This window comes from Ochotona princeps, chromosome 16 (assembly GCF_030435755.1).
Source record: "Ochotona princeps isolate mOchPri1 chromosome 16, mOchPri1.hap1, whole genome shotgun sequence".
In the NCBI taxonomy this organism is placed as follows: Eukaryota; Metazoa; Chordata; class Mammalia; order Lagomorpha; family Ochotonidae; genus Ochotona; species Ochotona princeps.
This window is the reverse complement of record NC_080847.1, coordinates 54,974,266-54,991,607: the sequence shown is the minus strand read 5'-3', so window position 1 is coordinate 54,991,607 and position 17,342 is coordinate 54,974,266. Positions and strand designations below refer to the sequence as shown.

At 60.3% G+C, this 17,342-nt stretch overlaps 2 protein-coding genes across 2 annotated transcripts; one reads left to right on the top strand and one right to left on the bottom strand.

Annotated features, from left to right (window-relative positions):
- Positions 1 to 209: 209 nt before the first annotated feature.
- Positions 210 to 4,548, bottom strand: PRRG2 (proline rich and Gla domain 2). The gene is made up of 7 exons (XM_058674548.1): positions 4,417 to 4,548; positions 3,078 to 3,207; positions 2,734 to 2,909; positions 2,554 to 2,593; positions 1,112 to 1,247; positions 558 to 707; positions 210 to 266 (listed from the first exon to the last, which is right to left on the bottom strand). The coding sequence occupies exons 2-7, from the start codon at positions 3,160 to 3,162 to the stop codon at positions 248 to 250; spliced, it is 606 nt and encodes a 201-aa protein (XP_058530531.1). The 5' UTR covers positions 3,163 to 3,207; positions 4,417 to 4,548; the 3' UTR covers positions 210 to 247.
- Positions 4,447 to 16,520, top strand: NOSIP (nitric oxide synthase interacting protein). The gene is made up of 9 exons (XM_004596981.2): positions 4,447 to 4,573; positions 12,265 to 12,334; positions 12,572 to 12,677; positions 13,081 to 13,162; positions 15,372 to 15,531; positions 15,619 to 15,749; positions 15,829 to 16,016; positions 16,157 to 16,265; positions 16,414 to 16,520. Exons 2-9 carry the CDS (start codon positions 12,265 to 12,267, stop codon positions 16,483 to 16,485), a joined length of 918 nt encoding a protein of 305 aa, XP_004597038.2. The 5' UTR covers positions 4,447 to 4,573; the 3' UTR covers positions 16,486 to 16,520.
- Positions 16,521 to 17,342: the final 822 nt, after the last annotated feature.

The window sequence follows — 17,342 nt, the reverse complement described above, 5'->3', positions numbered from 1 at the left end:
GGCCCATCACCCGCCCCGGAGTCGGGGGCGTGGGGCACTGCCCCGGCCAGTACGCGGGAGCGCGCTGTTGCGGGGGAGCGGGGGACATGCTTGCAACCAAGTGGCAGGCTAGGCCTCAGGTCGGATGACCCCTACACCCACCACCCACCCAGCTCCTCTGCGGCGTCCAGGAGGCCCACGGTGGGGGTGGGGTGGGCTTCCGGAATTCAGTGGGCACAGTTGGAGAAGCCGAGGATCCAGCCGCTCTTCAGTGAGGCCTCCTTAGGCTGCGAGAGGAGGGGCACAGTGGGGACCCACAGATCCGGCCGTTTGTGTCCCCCTCCCTCCCCGCCCCAACGCCCCTCACCCACGACCACTGCAACCCGCCCCAGGCGTCTCAGCCAATCCCAAGCACTCAGAGCAGGAGCCCCGCCCCATAATCAGGCTCCCATTGCAACGCTGGGTCCCGCCCCTCCAGACAGTGGTGCAGGGCCCCGCCCCCGCGCTGCGAGCCCCAACTCCCAAGCCCCACCCCGACTCAGAGCGCCCGCCTCTCCCCCAGAAGCTCCGCCCATTACCTGGTGTAAGGGGGCGGAGGTGCGTCATGTACCCCTGAGGCCGCCAGGGCCTGCTCATAGGTGGGGAGCCCCGGGGGTGGGAGTGGAGGCGGGGACGTCGTTGGTGTGTCCAGGTGGCTCAGAGTAGTGAGAGGGCTCGTGAGCCCGGCTCTGGGGACGGGAGGGATGCAGTCCGCATGGGAAACCCCGTGGGACTAGCTGAACAGGCTGCTTCCAAATGCCCCACATCTCTTCATCCCAGAAACACCCCCACACAAGGTGGTACCGGGCTGCTGCTAAGAGCTGTGAGCTAAGGGTCTGGACAAACAGACCCCAGCAAGTTCAGACCCACTCCCCACCAGCACCTGGACACACCTGCCTGCCTTCCCTAGGCCACCCCTACCCCTCTCCCTCCCCCCTCGCCCCCTTGTCTTCACCAGGCCTGGACCACAGAGCTACCTGCCCCAGCAACCAGCCCACCAGCAGGTGCCTTTGTCAGGTGGTCAGGGGAGACCGTCCAGGACGCAGGAGGCATTGGTCCCCCCCCCGTCCCCTTGTCCTTGAAGTCCCCTTACTCTTGGGGGCAGGACTGTTGGCTTCGGCTCCGATGGTAGTGCAGGTACCAGAAGGCTCCCAGGCCGGTCAGCACAATGAACAGGATGCCGCAGGTGAGACCCACAGCCAGGCCAGCCACATCGATGTGTCTGCGCCCTGGGTGTGGGGAAAGGGGCGAGAGGAGAAAGAGCCACCGCCTTGGGGACTGTCACTCAACCCAGCAACCCAGCAGCCTTGTCTCCTGCTGCCTGAGAGAGAGGAGCCACTTTCAACCCTGGGACCCCCCGCCCCTGCGAGGGAGTAGACCCCCTCTACCCAACTCCTCACCTGCTCTGAGAAATGCTGGAACTTGCACCCAGCAGGCTGTGACACATCACACAGCTCAGAGGGGAGATGGAGCCCCCACCCCAGCACTGAGGGGTGGGAGAGGACACAGGGTGGGGGAGGGGAACTCCTACACTGGGCAGACCCCCGCTGCCTCGTCTGCACTGCAGCCCCTTCCTCCCTCTGAATTCACCAGAAAGCTGGCAAAGTTGCACTGAACACAATGCAAAAATTCAGCGTGCCTGGAACCCACGGGGGTCTGATGCTCACAGGCACAGCTGGACCAGCAGCTCATGGCCTCCCGTCCCAGGGGGGTTGGGACACAGGGTGACAGTAGCGGGGGGGGGGCTTTCTTTAGGCCCCCTTGGAAAAAGCCTCCAATGCTGGGATAAGGGAGGGGCTGAGCCTTGCTACCCATCACCCCCAGGCAGGTTTCCTATGAACTCTGCTGGGGGCCGACAGCAAAGGCACCTCATACAGGACGGTTCAGCCCCCAACCTGGTAGGGCCTGTTGCTAGGGAACATCTGCCCCTAGCAACCAGGCCACCAGTGTGTGTTGGGGGGACATCTGAAAGGACCTTCAGTGGGCAGCAGGCCTTGGGTGCCCCAACTAGGTGTGGTTGCTAAGGAGCAGGTCTCCTTAGCAACCAGGCAGGAGGCTGGATAGGGCTGTGGGGGAGGGGACCTGGGCCAGGTAGTGTACTTGGCTTCGGGTTTCCTCTTGTCTGGCCTGGCCAGACCCCGTTGCTAAGGAGCAGCCCCCCTTAGCAACCAGGCTGCAGTCCAGTGGGGCCTCAGAACTCCGGCCACTCAGAGTAGTTAGAGGGTGGGCACACTGGGCAAGGCGAGGGTAGCCAGACTTCTTCCCCTGGCTCTATTGCTAGGGAGCAGCCCAGCTAGCAACCAAGCTGCCAAAGGGGTGGGGAAGCTGTGAGCTTCAAAGAAGGGCTCAGGTGGGCTGTCCCTCAGAACTCACCCCCCACTCCCAGTTGCCCTGGTGGTTGTCAGTTACCCCAGCAAATGCCTCCCGCCACACCAGCTCTGGTCTCAATGGAGAGGGCTAGAGTAAAGCGTTGGGATGGGGGCAGCAGACATTGGATTGACCTCCATGGGAAGGGTCAAACCAGGCCCCACTCACCTCCTTTGCCATTGTAGGGGTAACTCTCCCAGAACTGCTTCTGGAGGTGGTACAGGGTGGAAGAATCGGTGTTAGAGTCACACAAATACACTCCCACGAGGGCAGCCCTGGCTGATTTCCCAGGGTAGGGGGCAGAGGAGGATGAGGGTCACATCTTCCTCATTCCATCCTTGTCCTCACCGTCAGAGTGTCATCCTCAAAGCACTCCCTGGCCTCCTCCCAGGAGCACTGCTCCTCGTAGCACTCCCGCTCCAAGTTCCCTGGTGTGAACAGTTCCAGATCCCAGCGATTGGCTCTCGGCACCCGCCTACGGCCGCCCAGGAAACTCCGGGCTTCTGGAGGGCCCAGGAACACTTCTGGATCCGAAGATATGAGTGACAGGAAACAAACAAAATTGAGGGTTTTCTAAAGCTTGAGATTTGAGGGTGGGATTGGAGAAAGCTTGGGGGAGGCAGGGGGAAAGACTGGAGGCCAAGGGCAGGGCAGGGCAGGGCAGCTCCTGGTCCGGGTCCCCGGATACTCACCTGGGCCTTGCTGCGTCCTGGCTGAAGGATCCAGGCAGGAGGCCAAGCCCACATACAGCAACAGCAGGGAGGGGTGGCCTGGCATCTTTAGTGGACCCGTGGAAGCTGTGTCTGCTGTTAGGATGTTGTTCTAAAAATGAGGAGACCAAGTCATGCTCAGAGTCAGGTTGTGAAGACAGTGAGGGTGCCTGGCCGGGCAGGGGGAGAACGACTGGTACCCTCCCGCCCTGAGCTTGCAGTCCCCGGGTGGCCCTCGGACCCATGGCTCTTGGGTGATTCATGGACATTCCTTCCCAGTTCCCGCTGACATCTCTGCTCATTGCCACATCCACCCATAGAGATCAAAGATTACACCAAAGGCAGGCACGAGGCATACTGAGGGCCTTAGAGAGGGGCTGGGCTCTGGGCCTTTGGTCCCTACATTTCTGGATTAGGGGTTACAGGGTGTGCAGAGAAGCCAGGAGGATTTGAGGGTCCCCATACCAGGATGTGCCTCCTGGAACACACTTACCTGCCCAGAGTCCCCCGGAGCAACGCCCTCTCCTCTTTCACCAGAGCCCCTCCCCAGCCAGCTGTGGCCAGCTGTGGCCAGCTGTGAAGGGGAGATGGGCAAGGGGGGGAGAGGAGGTGGGGGACTCCACTCCCAGCCACCTGCCCCAGCGATCCCGGTTTCTGGCAAAGGGGCGGGGCCAGTGACTACCTGTCCTGGGCGGGACTGAGGTAAGCAGGTAAGGGACAAAGTATTTAAAGGGACCTTAGGGTGACCGATTTAAGGATGACAGCCACCGTGAGGAGTCGAGTTTCCAAACATCAAAGGAGCACTCTGGGGGTAGGCTTGGATCTACACTGACCCCCCCCTCCTGCCCCTACTCCGACCTGGGGTCCGTCCATCTCTCCTATCTTTGTCCAGATAGGACAAAGAAAACCTCTAGATATCTAGGGACTAGAAACGGGCGGGAACGGAAAGCCCCCGCCCTCGGGGTGGCTGGGTGGGGCTGTGGCAATAAATCCCGTCTCCCCAGGGTAGCTCAATAACTTTGATAGGGTTTCTGCATAAAGTGAGTTATCCCTTCTCAATTGTCTTAGGAGACAGCAAGGACAACGAAAGTTATATTTGAGGAAGTAGGCATTGCAACCCTTGGGGGAAGCAGTTAGTGCTTAAACTCGAGCGGGGAGACTCCAAAGCCTGAGCATCCAATAGGAACTCGTCCACCCTGCTTGATGCCAACCACTGCATCCTGAACGTTCGCTCTAAGATGCCCATTTGTGCTACACCGGAACGTTCGAGCTGCTGACTCACGTTTCCGGAGGGAGGAGAAAAGACAGAGGAAAAACTTACCTAGCCAAACGAAGCGCCTGAAAACTAGGGGCAGCTCTACATCCGGTCGCTTCTAGCCGGGCGGAAGTGATTTCTGCCCAGATCGGAAAACAGCGCTCTTTTCCGGTGTCAAGACGCAGTTGGAAGAGCGACGCGGACTGGAGGAATCGTCGGAGAGGTGAGGGCCGGCGGGGAGGGCTGGGAGCTTGGTGTGGCCGGGACCTGCTCGTCGCGGGCCAGCGGCCTCAGGTCCTGAGGGAAACGGGAACAAGGCTGCAGTCTCCGACGCTCAGTCAGTCATTAAGAAAGCTTTCCAGAAGGCCGTGGTGATAAGGAGCGGAAACTACAACTCCCAGCATTCCAGAGAGTAGCCGCCCCCTCGGTCAGTACCCCCTCGGGGTAGAGGGGGGTGGGGGTTCCGCAGTGAATGCTCAGGCTGTCGGGGTGCAGGGAGTGGGGGTTCCACGGTGGGTGCTCAGGCTTTCGGGGTGTCGGGGGCAGGCAGTGGGGGTTCTGCAGTGGATGCTCCGTCAGTGAGGTGCAGGAAGTGGGGACTCCGTGGTGGGTGCTCCGCTGTTGGGGTGCAGGGAGTGGGGGTTCCATGGTGGGTGCTCAGGCTTTCGGGGTGTGGGGGAGGGAGTTCAGCGGTGGGTGCACAACTGTTGGGGTAGAGGGAGTGGGTGCTCTGCAATAGGGGTGCAGGGTGGGGTTTCAGCGGTGGGTGCTCTGGTGTTGGGGTAGAGGGAGTGGGGGCTCCGCAGTGGATGCTCTGCAATAGGGGTGCAGGGTGGGGTTTCAGCGGTGGGTGCTCCGGTGTTGGGGTGCAGGGAGTGGGAGTTCCATGGTGAGTGCTTAGGCTTTCAGGCTGTGATGAGCAAGCAGTGGGGATTCTGTGGTGGACGCTCAGGCTGTCAGGGTGCAGGGAGTGGGGGTTCCACGGTGGGTACTCAGGCTGTTGGGGTGCAGGGAGTGGGGGTTCAGCGGTGGGTGCTCGGGCTGTTGGGGTGCAGACAGCGGAGTTCCATGGTGAGTGCTCAGCAATCGGGGTGCAAGGAGTGGGGACTTGGGGTGCAGGGAGTGGGGGCTGTCGGGAGGTGGGAGGCAGGCAGTGGGGGTTCTGCAGTGGGTGCTCGGGCCATCAAAGTGCAGGGAGTGGGAGCTCCACAGTGAGTGCTTGACTGTCAGGGTGCAGGCAGTGGGGGCTCGGGCTGTCGGGGTACTGGCAGTGGGGTTCCATGGTGAATGCTCTGCTGTTGGGGTGAGCGGTGGGTGTTCCGCGGTGGGTTCTCGGGCTGTCTCGGGATGAGGTGCAAGGAGTGGGGGTTCTGCAGTGGGTGCTTGGGCCGTCTAGGTACAAGGAGTGGGATCTACGTGGTGGGTGCTCAGCTGTCGGGGTGCAGGTAGTGGGGGCTCAGGCTATCTTGGGGTTGGGGGCAGGCAATGGGGTTCTGCAGTGGGGGCTCCATGGTGGGTGCTCGGCCTGTCCAGGGTCACTGGGTGAGAGGAGGCACTGGACCTCTTGAGGGGCTCCGGAGAGAAACCTCCTTGGCAGCAGGTGGCCTGTGCCTTTCTGGACCCGTTTCCGCTGGGGTTTGGGAAGCCGTTGACTTTTTGCCTGGGATCTGATCGTCGGGATGCTGGAAGAAGATGCTGTGAAAATGCAGGGCATCTCTGTGCTGTGATGTAGTGGAGTCTCTGACCACCCGTCTGGGCGCAGGTTTGAGTCCTGGCTGCTCCACTTCGTTACAGTTCCTGTTGCCTGGCATATTATCCAGGACTTCATCCGTATTCAAACCCAGGGTCTTAAGAATGCTTCTATTTTATTTATTTATTTTTTTTTATTTCTTTCGGAAGCAAAGGGGCAGGCAGAGGGCTCCCATCAGCTGTCTGCCTGGAAGCCGAGCTGGGCTTTGAACCCAAGCTGTGTGTTAGTGGAACTCAGGCATTACCTTGTGGACCAAATGCCTTTTTCCTCGAGAAAACTTTCTCTGTTTTCTAACATTTTCAAGTTTTAATTTTACTTAAAATGCAGAGCAAGGTGCTCCATTGCCTAGCACATTTCTCCCCAAACCAACAACAGCTAGGGCTGGGCCAGGCAGAGCTCCATCCGGTGTGATGCTCGTCGGTGACGGGGCCCAGGCAGTTACTCTAACTGGGGCTTCTTTCTAGGGCTTACTAACATGGAGCTGGGCGTCTGAGATGGGGGCTTAACGGCACAGTCACATGCCAGCCACTTGAAATCTTTCTGATGATAGGAGAGTTCCCTCTCTACTTGACCCTTTTTTTCCTATGTGTAATTTATTAATTTTACTTGAGAGCTACCGATTTTACAGAGAAAGTATGTGTGTGTGTGTGTGAGAGAGAGAGAGAGAGACAGAGAGCGAGCATATACCATTTGCTGTCTCACACACTAAATGCCCACAGTATCTGGCTGGTGTTAGGCAAGAACCATAGCTAGAACTGGACCAGGGCTGAAGCCAGGAGCCAGGAATTCGATCCAGGTCCCTGCCGTCGTGGCAAGGACCCGAGCCCTTGAGGCCACAGGCCTCCTCCCAGGGCGCACTTGAGCAGGGAGTGGGAACAGGCAGCGGAAGAGGCCGTCGAGGACGGCCTAAAGCTTTGGGACCCTGCACCCGCGTGGGAGACCCAGAAGAGGTTCCTGGTTCCCGGCTTCGGATCGGCGCAGCACCGGCCTTTGCGGCTCACTTGGGGACTGAATTATCGGACGGAAGATGTTCCTCTCTGTCTCTCCTCCTCTCTGTATATCTGACTTTGTAATAAAAATAAATAAATCTTAAATTACATAAAAAAAGGAAATAGTGAGAAGGTGGTAGTGAACACCACCCGCTGTGCCAGGCTCACAGCTCCAGAATCCTGAAAAAGGACAAACCATCCCTCCCTGGCACTTCAGCCCAGCACGCCAGACAGGGGGAGCTGCTGTTGTTCTCAGCAGCGGGCTTAGTGGACAGTCAGTGCCCCCCACCAGGGCGTCCCCCACCAGAGCTGGGCTCAGCATGTCCATTAGGGTTGCGAAATGGCACCCTCGCATCCAGGCATTCATCCTCCCGTGCCCTAAACGCTTGTTATTATTTACATATCTATTTTTATTGGAAAGGCAGATTCAGAGAGAGAGAGAGAGACAGGCCTCCTGTACACTGATTCACTCCCCAAGCAGCCGCAACAGCCAGAGCTGCACCGATCCGAAGCCAGGAGCCTCTTCCGGGTCTCCCATGCAGATGCAGGGTCCCAAGGCTTTGGGCCGTCCTCTACTGCTTTCCCAGGCCACAAGCAGGGAGCTGGAATAGACTGGACATGAACCAGTGCCCATATGAGATCCTGGTATTTGCAAGATAAGGATTTAGCCACGAGGCCATTGTGCTGGGGCCAAAAATATGTCTTTTGTATTTATTTGAAAGGCACATTTACAGGGAGGGAGAGAGACGGATCTTCCATTTGCTGGTTCATTCCCCAGATGGCTACCACGGCCAGGGCTGGGTCTGGTTGGAGCTGGGAGCCCAGAGCTCCTCCCACCCACGTTAGTGGTGGTGTCCAAGCGCTGGGGCCATCTTCCTCCGTTTTCCCAGGCGCATCAGCTGGGAGCTGGACAAGAATTGGAGCAGCTAGAACCCCAAATGATGCCCATATGGGATGCTGGCTTCCTAGATAGAGGCTTAATGCACTGTGCCACTGCACTCACCCTCCAGTTCCCTTTGGAGACGCTCGCCTAGATTGGCTGTTGTAAAGAACAGGCCAAGGAGGAACCAGCACCAAGCGGCTCCCCGCTCTCCCATGTGTGAGAAGGGGAGAAAATGGGCCAGGCTGTCACGTGGACGGGACGTGTCTGCACAAGTGAGAACGTTGTTCCCTGTGCTTGTGTCCTGACGGCCTGGCTTCGCCCGTGACGCAGACCCTGATGGCACACTTGTCTTTCTTGGCCCTGCTGATCCCCTCAGGCACCAGGCAGTGCTGGGATCCAGGCTTGGGTCCGAACCCAGGCCTCATCTTCCAGGGTCCCTGGGCTGGAGAAGGGCAGCCAGGACAGGGCCAGGTGCGAGCAGAGCCAAGCCCTGGCGGTCAGCTGCTCGTGGGGAGGAGGAGGAGGCGGAGGCTGGCCTTCTGCCCAGGAAGAGTACAGCACAGTGCCCCAGGCCGCTGCTCCCAGGCTTGGGTCCAGCACTCCAAGTTGCTAGTATGTAACCTTGAACTCCTGTCAGTTTGTAGCAAGCACTGGCAGTGCTGGGATGTTGGAGTTAGAATGTAAGAATGTATCAGTGCCTGTTGACACATCAGAATTCCAATAGCATGTAGTTGACCGGCTGCTGGTCTCATTCAGGGTCTGTTGGGGTATAGTTAACCACTAACCTATGGGTGTCTGCCAGAGGCCTCTGGGCCCTGTGGTTCTAGGGAGAGAGCCTGCTTCTCTAGAGACCTGAGACCCCCCACCCCTGCCCTGGGAGGCTGGGGACCAGCCAGGTAACACCGAAGCAAACCCAGCATGGAGAGGCGGGTGGTGGACGGTGGTGGATCCGGCTGCGGGCCGGTCGGCCCTGGGAAGGGCCCCCGGGCTGCTAGTGTGCGCGCGCAGGTTGCCAAATTGTTCCATCTCAGCACTGTGCCCGAGGCACCATGATACTGGGCCATGTGACCACATTTCTGATTTTCTTTCATTTTAATTTATTTAAACACTGATGCTTGAATAAGCTATTGGGAAACTTTTTTGAGGATTCTTACATTGTCTTTGTTTGTTTTAAAGATTTATTTATTTTTATTGGAAAGGCGGATATAGAGAGAGGAGGAGAGACAGAAAGGAACATCTTCTGTCCGATGGTTCATTCCCCAAGCGACCGCAAAGGCCAGAGCTGAGCCAGTCCGAAGCCAGGAGCCAGGAGCTCTTCTGGGTCTCCCACGTGGATACAGGGTCCCAAGGCTTTGGGCCGTCCTCTATTTCTTTCCCAGGCCACATGTGGGGAGTTGGATGGGAAGCAGAGCCGCTGGGATTAGAACTGGCGCTCATGTGAGATCCCAGCACGTGCAAGGTGATGACTTTAACCACTACGCTATGGCACCGGGCCCTTACATTGTTTTTGAGAGGTGAGGAGCCCTCCTCCCCTTCCACAGAGTCCGGTGTCCACTCTTGGCAGCAGGGCCCCCACCCAGCATCTCTGGGCACACAGAGGCACCCAGGCCACATACCGCAGAGGATCACATGGCCGTTGATGACTAAGAATAGAGCAGGACATGTGCCCACGAGGTCGGCATGACCTTCAGGAGCGGTAGTGGGGGCACCGGGGCCAGCAGGAGACCTATGAGGGGAGCAGCAGGTGGGGGCACTTATTCTGAAAGCCTTGGGGTGGGGCAGTGGAGGGAAGGCCTCGTGGGGCCAAGGCTCTGTCTGGCAGCGGCCTCGGGGTTACAGGGGCAGGGAAGGGGCAGGTGGGGTCTTGGTAGGGTTGCTAGGAAGGTGCGGGGTCCCCCATTGGGTTGGTGGCTTATGGAGCTGGTGACAACGGCAAACCAAAGCAGTTCCCAGAAGACGCCAGGAGGGGGCGAGAGAGCACCACAGCGCAGAGGCTGTGGCTGAAGTTTGGTGTAAGAGCCCCTGTGTGCTGGGCTATGCGGTACCCCACACCTTTCCTTTGTTCAGTCTTTAAAAAAAAAAATTACTTATTTGAAAGGCACAGAAGAAGAGTGATCTCCCATCCACTGATTCATTGTCCAAATGGCTGTAACAGCCAGGGTTGGGTCAGGCCAGGCCAGGAGCCGGGCATACACCGGGCAGGGGCCCAGGCCCTTGGGCCGTCCCCTGCTGCTGTCCTGGGCACCTCAGCAGGGAGCTTGGGGAGAAGGGAGCAGCTGGGCTTGCGCTGGCGCTCCTGGCCGCAGAACGCGTCCCAGGTTTGCTCTTTGCTGCAGCATGCCACAGGCGTGGCGGTGGCTCCGTCTCTGACCCTGCTGGGTGCTTCCTCAGGTGGCTGAGTCCAAGTTTCAGGTCGTCAAGAAGCCTCCAGAGTGAAGCTTCCATTACACAGGGCGCAACACCCTGGGGGGTGTTTTGTGGCAAATACAGGGAGGAGTGCCCGGAGGAAAGAACCTGAGCCCCGGGCTGGCACGTACACTGCCAGGGGCTCCCGAGGCCGTGGCACCAGGCTTGCCCGTCGAGATGGGGCTCGTTAGCTCTGTGACCCACCTCACCCTGCCCGGACGGCGTGCGTGTGCGTGTGTGCGTGCGGTCTGCTGGAGAAGTCCTGATCTGCAGCCTCGACATGCGGTTTGCTGTGCTGGTGCTGCCAAACGGCTGTGCTTCCTGCTGGATGTCACACCTCGCACTGTCCGTAAAACACCCCTGGCGCTTGTGAGTGGGAATGGCAGTGGCTGATCTGGAAGAATATTTCACCCTCAGAGCCTCAGGATTGTTTGCTTGAAAGGCAGTTACAGAGGTGATCTTCCGATTGCCAGCTCGTGTTCCCCAAAGGCCCCCAACAGCCAGAGTCAGGTACTCTATCGGGGTCTCTCCCACAATAGCAAGGGTCCCAGTGCTTGAGCCGTCAGCCTCTGCTTCCCAGGTGCCTTAGCAGGAAGTTGGATTAGAAGCAGAACAGCTGGGATTTGAGCTGGTGCTGCTGTGTAGGATGCTAGGGGAATAGGTAATAGCTTAACCCCCTACAATGCAGTCTCGGAGAATTTTTTTTTAAGATTTATTTATTTTTATTGGCAAGTCAGATATACAGAGAGGATCCAATTGATGATTCACTCCCCAAGTGGCTGCAACCCAGAGCTGAGCCAATCTGAAGCCAGGAGCCAGGAACTTCTTCCAGGTCTCCCACACGGGTGCAGGGTCCCAAGGCCTTGGGCCGTCCTTGTGGCCTTGTGGCCACAGGGTCCTTGTGGCCTTGGGCTTTCCCAGGCCACAAGCAGGGAGCTGGATGGGAAGTGGAGCCACCGGAACACGAACCAGTGCCCATATGGAATCCTGGTGTGTGCAAGGCAAGAACTCTAGCCACTAGGCTACTGCGCTGGGCCTGGGCCAGCCCAGAGAATTAAAAAAAAAAAAAAAAATGATTTCCTAGTCCTATTTTTTTTTCCTGCAGAAAAATACAAAAGTGATCGCTACAATATTTTTTGACTACAAAAACAAAACCAAACAAAAAGATTAAAGAAATGGGTGGATGTGAGGGAAGTGGAACAGATACAAGTTCAAAGGGGAAGACAGGAGAGGTTTCCTCACTTCCTTGTGTTAATAAAGTAAAACTTTGGTTTTTCAGATGGGTGACGGCAGAGCCCAGTTAGGCAGAGCCCATCAGCTGCCTCACAAAAGACAAGGCATCTGGTACTGTTTAAATGTCAGGTGTGATGGCAATTGTATTCTTCGGAGTTGTGTAAGCTCAGGGGCCTTTTTTTTTTTTTTTAAGCTCAAGGAAATTTTTACCAGGTAAGTTGGAGATGGACAGAGGTGCACTCAGCATCTTACTCCAGATCCTTCTCCTGGATCAGAAGGGCAGAAGGGTTGCTGTGAGCTGGCCGAGGAGTCATGGTGAAGACCACCCAGCCAGGGGGCCTCGGGCTTGTCTCCCTCCAGATGAGCTCCCGAGGTGGATGGTCGGCCTGGCAAGCTGCCCACACCCCACACCCAAGTTTGGGTGGGTTTGGCTCGCAGCTCTGGACCCTCCTGCAGACGGTTCCTGGGAGCTGGCAGAGATGGGTCCTGCCACACCTGCCCGGGAGACCCGGCTTGCGTTCATTGCTGCGGACTTAGGTGCAGAGATGGGGAGAGTGGAGGCGGCATGGGAGCTCCCCACCCTCAGCCCACCGAGGCGCCTCTGAGGGCTTCCCCTGGGGTCTTGCAACCATCTTCCTCCACCCCTTCCCCAGATGACTCGGCACGGCAAGAACTGTACCGCAGGGGCCGTCTACACCTACCATGAGAAGAAGAAAGACACAGGTGCTGTGCCCTGCCAAGCCCCCTTCACCTGCTGTCGCCCACACACCTGCTGTGCCCAGGCAACCCTTGCCTGCCAGCACCCCCTGTGGACAGTGCGTGCTAATGCAGCGCCCTTCGCATTGACCACCTTGTGGGCTTGTGGTCGTGGTGGGGTACCCCCCCCCCGCAGCAGGACCCTGAGGCCCCCAGCTGCAGGTGGCTGAGCTCACCCTCACTGTGCCCACCTCTGCCCCCCAGCGGCTTCAGGCTATGGGACTCAGAACATCCGGCTGAGCCGGGACGCGGTGAAGGACTTCGACTGCTGTTGCCTCTCCCTGCAGCCCTGCCACGATCCTGTCGTCACGTGAGCTGCACGTGGGGTGGGGGTGAGGGGCACGCTGCTCGTCTCTCCTGCTGGGTGTGGGGAAAAACCGGTTACACTTGGAGCATCTGCAGGACCCTAATACCAGCTCATCTGGGGGAGCCCTTGGCACAGCTCCCCCACCACACCCCATGCCCCCTCTGGGATGGGATACAAGGTGGGAAGAGGGAATATTGGAGAAGGTCGCATGGCTGCTTCGTTGTTCCCACAGTGACAGGTGACAGCAGCACACAGCCACTGCTCTCAGCCAGGGACACTCAGCCAAGCCTCTGTGTCCGCCCCGAGGGGGGTGGGTCACCCAAGTCTCCCACCCCTTCAGGCTGACACCCTAGGGCCCAAGGGACTGCACATTCCAGACTGCTCTCACCTGACCCTTGTCTCGCAGCCCCGACGGCTTCCTGTATGAGCGCGAGGCCATCCTGGAGTACATCCTGCACCAGAAGAGGGAAATCGCCCGGCAGCTCAAGGTGCCCAGAGCCGTGGCCCTCCTCCCTACCCTCCTCCCCCTCCTCCCCTCCTCCCTCCCCTCCTCCCCCTCCTCCCTTCCTCCCCCTCCTCCCTACCCTCCTCCCCCTCCTCCCTGCCCTCCTCCCCCTCCTCCCCTCCTCCCCCTCCTCCCTACCCTCCTCCCCCTCCTCCCCCTCCTCCCTACCCTCCTCCCCCTCCTCCCTTCCTCCCCCTCCTCCCTACCCTCCTCCCCCTCCTCCCTACCCTCCTCCCCCTCCTCCCTGTCCTCCTCCCCCTCCTCCCTACCCTCCTCCCCCTCCTCCCCCTCCTCCCTACCCTCCTCCCCCTCCTCCCCCTCCTCCCCCTCCTCCCTACCCTCCTCCCCCTCCTCCCTTCCTCCCCCTCCTCCCTGCCCTCCTCCCCCTCCTCCCTTCCTCCCCCTCCTCCCTACCCTCCTCCCCCTCCTCCCTGTCCTCCTCCCCCTCCTCCCTACCCTCCTCCCCCTCCTCCCCCTCCTCCCTACCCTCCTCCCCCTCCTCCCCCTCCTCCCCCTCCTCCCTACCCTCCTCCCCCTCCTCCCTTCCTCCCCCTCCTCCCTGCCCTCCTCCCCCTCCTCCCTACCCTCCTCCCCCTCCTCCCCCTCCTCCCTACCCTCCTCCCCCTCCTCCCTTCCTCCCCCTCCTCCCTGCCCTCCTCCCCCTCCTCCCTTCCTCCCCCTCCTCCCTGCCCTCCTCCCCCTCCTCCCTACCCTCCTCCCCCTCCTCCCCTCCTCCCCCTCCTCCCTGCCCTCCTCCCCCTCCTCCCCTCCTCCCCCTCCTCCCTGCCCTCCTCCCCCTCCTCCCTGCCTGGCAGCTCAAGGTGCCCAGAGCCTCCGTGTCCCTCCTCCCCCTCCTCCCTGCCCTCCTCCCCCTCCTCTCCTCCTCCCCGCCCGGCAGTTCAAGGTACCCAGAGCCGTGTCCCTCCTCCCCCTCCTCCCTTCCCTCCTCCCCCTCCTCCCCACCCGGCAGCTCAAGGTGCCCAGAGCCGCCACGTCCCTCCTCCCCCTCCGCCCTCCCACTTTGTTCCTGCTCCCCTGGCCTTCAGCTCTGGCCCATCCAGGGAGTCTTGGTGTGTGTGGTGGTGGAAGTTGCGCGCAGGGCTATGCAACACTCTCCCAGTTCCTCTCACTGCCAACTTGGGTCCTTGGCAGAGACTTGCTGTCTGAGTGGCCCTCAGTTTCACTGTCTGTAAAATGGGCTCATGGGGAGGCACACAGTTTAGATTGCAGGTGGGAGAGGCACCCAGGTAGGGCTCCCTGAGGTGTTTATGCAGAGTAAGGCCCCCAGAGGTGAGTGGGTGGAGCCCCACATTAGTTCAGTCTGCAGCACCTCCGTTCCTTGGCTTGGCTTCCGGGAGTCAGATTTGGCGTGAGCTGTTTGTTTCCAGGGAGTGGCCCCCATGTCAGCCGCATGCCTGGGGCTCACCAGGCACATGCTTGGGAGGCCGCTCTACCAAGTGGCCATTACTGTCTCCTCAACCATCTTGAGAATCGCCATACAGCTTGGGCTCATAACGTGGGCCCTGCGGGGCTGACTGAGGGGTGTCTGGGCCACCAGCTGTGCAGTGCAGGGGCTGGTAACAGGAGGGAGGGCAGGAAGTTCTGGAAAAGGGGGCATTAGCAGAGAAATTTTGGACGCAAAAACTCTTAAGTCCCTGCCTCAACAAGGCTTTGGCCAAGTCCACGCGCAGTCACCATCCCACACAGAAGTGCACTCCCCTGGTGGTTCCTTTGTCCATAAAGTTGGCGCAGTTCCCTTGTGGGTACAGTGTGGCCAGCAGGCAGCATGCACTCGGCACCCGCCGAGTGCCAGGCATGGTGCCCAGAGTTCTACATGTGCCTCTGAAGGAAGCGCAGGTGCCCAGAACTCAGAGCAACAGTGCTTGCGGCCCAGGAACCCCATTTCCAGAGGACAATACAGCCCTGTGGCCCGCAGGGGTCGCTGTTGGACACGGAGATGGCAGAGTTGGACCTTCCACCCTGGCACGCTGGTCCAAGCCCCGGCTGCTAGGGAGGAAACCCCAGTACAAGGTTGGCCCACCAGGAGGGGACTCCACTGTCCGCTGCCTTTCCAGAGCGCCCCTCCAATGGGCCTCAGTTTACCTCCAGAACCCCCAGTTTCCTGCCCCCCACCTGCCACCATCATGACCCTGCTTCGTGGGGGCTTATGCTCCACACCCTGGCTCTTGCAGGCCTACGAGAAGCAGCGAGGTGCCAAGCGGGAGGAGCAGAAGCAGCTGCAGCGTGCAGCCGCGCAGGACCAAGTGCGCGGCTTCCTGGAGAAGGAGGGGTCCATCGTGAGCCGGCCCCTCAACCCCTTCACGTCCAAGGCCGCCACAGAAACTGGGCCAGGTGTCAGGGAGTCAGTGGGTGGGACCCCGGGCAGGGCACCTCACGCCCCCAGGCAGGGCACCTGAACCTCTCCCTTCTCCCCCTCAGAGGATGCTCAGGCGGGGTCCAGCGCAGGGGCCCCAGGCAAGGACAAGGACAAGGACAAGGAGAAGGCGCTGCCCAGCTTCTGGATCCCGTCCCTGACCCCCGAGGCCAAAGCTACCAAGCTGGAGAAGCCGGTGAGCACCGCGCCTCCGGTGCCCTGCCAGCTCAGGGCCATGGCGCCCTGCTGACCCGCCCCCGCACCCCTCCCTGCAGTCCCGCACCGTGACCTGCCCCATGTCGGGGAAGCCGCTGCGCATGTCCGACCTGACGCCCGTGCGCTTCACTCTGCTGGACGACTCGGTGGACCGCGTGGGGCTCATCACGCGCAGCGAGCGCTACGTGTGCGCCGTCACCCGTGACAGCTTGAGCAACGCCACGCCTTGCGCCGTGCTGCGGCCCTCGTGAGTACGGTGCCCCGGGGGAGCAGGGTGGAAGAGGGGGAACAGAGGGGGAGAGGGGAGAGTGAGGGAGAGGAGGAACAGGGTGGGAGATGAGGCGCACTGCAGGACCGTCCGGGACCACATCCTCCCCCTTCCGGCAGGGGCGCCGTGGTCACGCTTGAGTGCGTGGAGAAGCTGATTAGAAAGGACATGGTGGACCCTGTGAGCGGGCAGCAGCTCACGGAGCGCGACATCATCACGCTGCAACGGGTGCGTGCCCACCCCGCCGCTTCCTGAGGCCCCGCCCTGCCGCTTCCTGAGGCCCCGCCCTTTCCCTGAGGCCCCGCCCCACCTGGCGCTCCACCCTTCCGGGTCAGTGCGCTCAGCTCCTTCACCTCTGCTCTCCCCGTCTTCCCAGGGCGGCACCGGCTTCGCGGGCTCCGGGGTGAAGCTGCAGGCGGAGAAGTCGCGGCCCGTGATGCAGGCCTGACCGCTAGGACCCCCAATAAACGGCCTGGACTCACAGGGCGCGTGGCGCCTTTCTAAGCAGGGGGCGGACAGGGGACCTGGGTGGCTCGGGGCCCCTGCGGGATGCAGCCAGCGCTCACCTAGAGGCGCTTGCAGGGCTGAACCCTGCCAGGACCCCAGAGGGGTGCGCCAACACTGGGGTACTACATCACCATGCCCCCTGCTGCATGCCGCAGGGAGGTGTCGTGGGCGCCCCACGTGCGTAGGATGAAGGCTCACAGTCCTGGCTGCCCCCTATGCTGAGGAGCCCCATTAGCTCCTCCTGCCCCTTCTGGAACCTCTGCTTGGCCCACGAGATGACTCATATCCCGCTGCTGGCCTGCAGCACCCAGGTACGCCCCCCAGCCAGGGTCCTTGCTCCCGCTAGCCTCGATGCCCACCCACAGCTTTGTCCGCGGTGCCCCACGCCCTGTCCCCGCCTCCTGGCATTTCCCCTCAGCCTCTGCTACATGAGGCTCAGATCCCCCTACACCCCACAGGGAATAGGAACTGAGGGGGGTTTCTCAGACTTCACTCCCCGCACATGGGCCTTGCCCACGGGACAGGTGGGGTGGGGGCTTCAGAAGGAAAGAGAGGAAGCCAGGAGGGGTGGGCACAGCCTGGAAGCTGTGCACTGGGACCCTGCAGTGCGAGTCATCGCACCTGCAGCACCATCACTGTGACGTAAGTTTTGTATGTTCTGAGGAGTGCCTGAGTCTGTAAAGGCAGAGTTGCAGCACCGGCAGCAAGTGCTGGGGGCTGGGGGGCCCGGAGCCAGCGGGGAGCCCTGAACAACCACAAAAACTACAGCTGCAAAAAGGGGCAGCCCGACATGGTGGT

Bases quoted from the DNA above. Each gene is read 5' to 3' on its own strand.
- PRRG2 (XM_058674548.1), bottom strand. From the start codon at position 3,162: ATGCCAGGCCACCCCTCCCTGCTGTTGCTGTATGTGGGCTTGGCCTCC. The intron at 2,910-3,077 runs GTGAGTATCCGG...CTTCGGATCCAG, and splicing joins CAGGACGCAGCAAGGCCCAG to AAGTGTTCCTGGGCCCTCCA. The intron at 2,594-2,733 runs GTGAGGACAAGG...TACCACCTCCAG, and splicing joins TTGAGGATGACACTCTGACG to AAGCAGTTCTGGGAGAGTTA.
- NOSIP (XM_004596981.2), top strand. From the start codon at position 12,265: ATGACTCGGCACGGCAAGAACTGTACCGCAGGGGCCGTCTACACCTAC. The intron at 12,335-12,571 runs GTGCTGTGCCCT...TCTGCCCCCCAG, and splicing joins TGAGAAGAAGAAAGACACAG to CGGCTTCAGGCTATGGGACT. The intron at 16,017-16,156 runs GTGAGTACGGTG...CCCTTCCGGCAG, and splicing joins TGCGCCGTGCTGCGGCCCTC to GGGCGCCGTGGTCACGCTTG.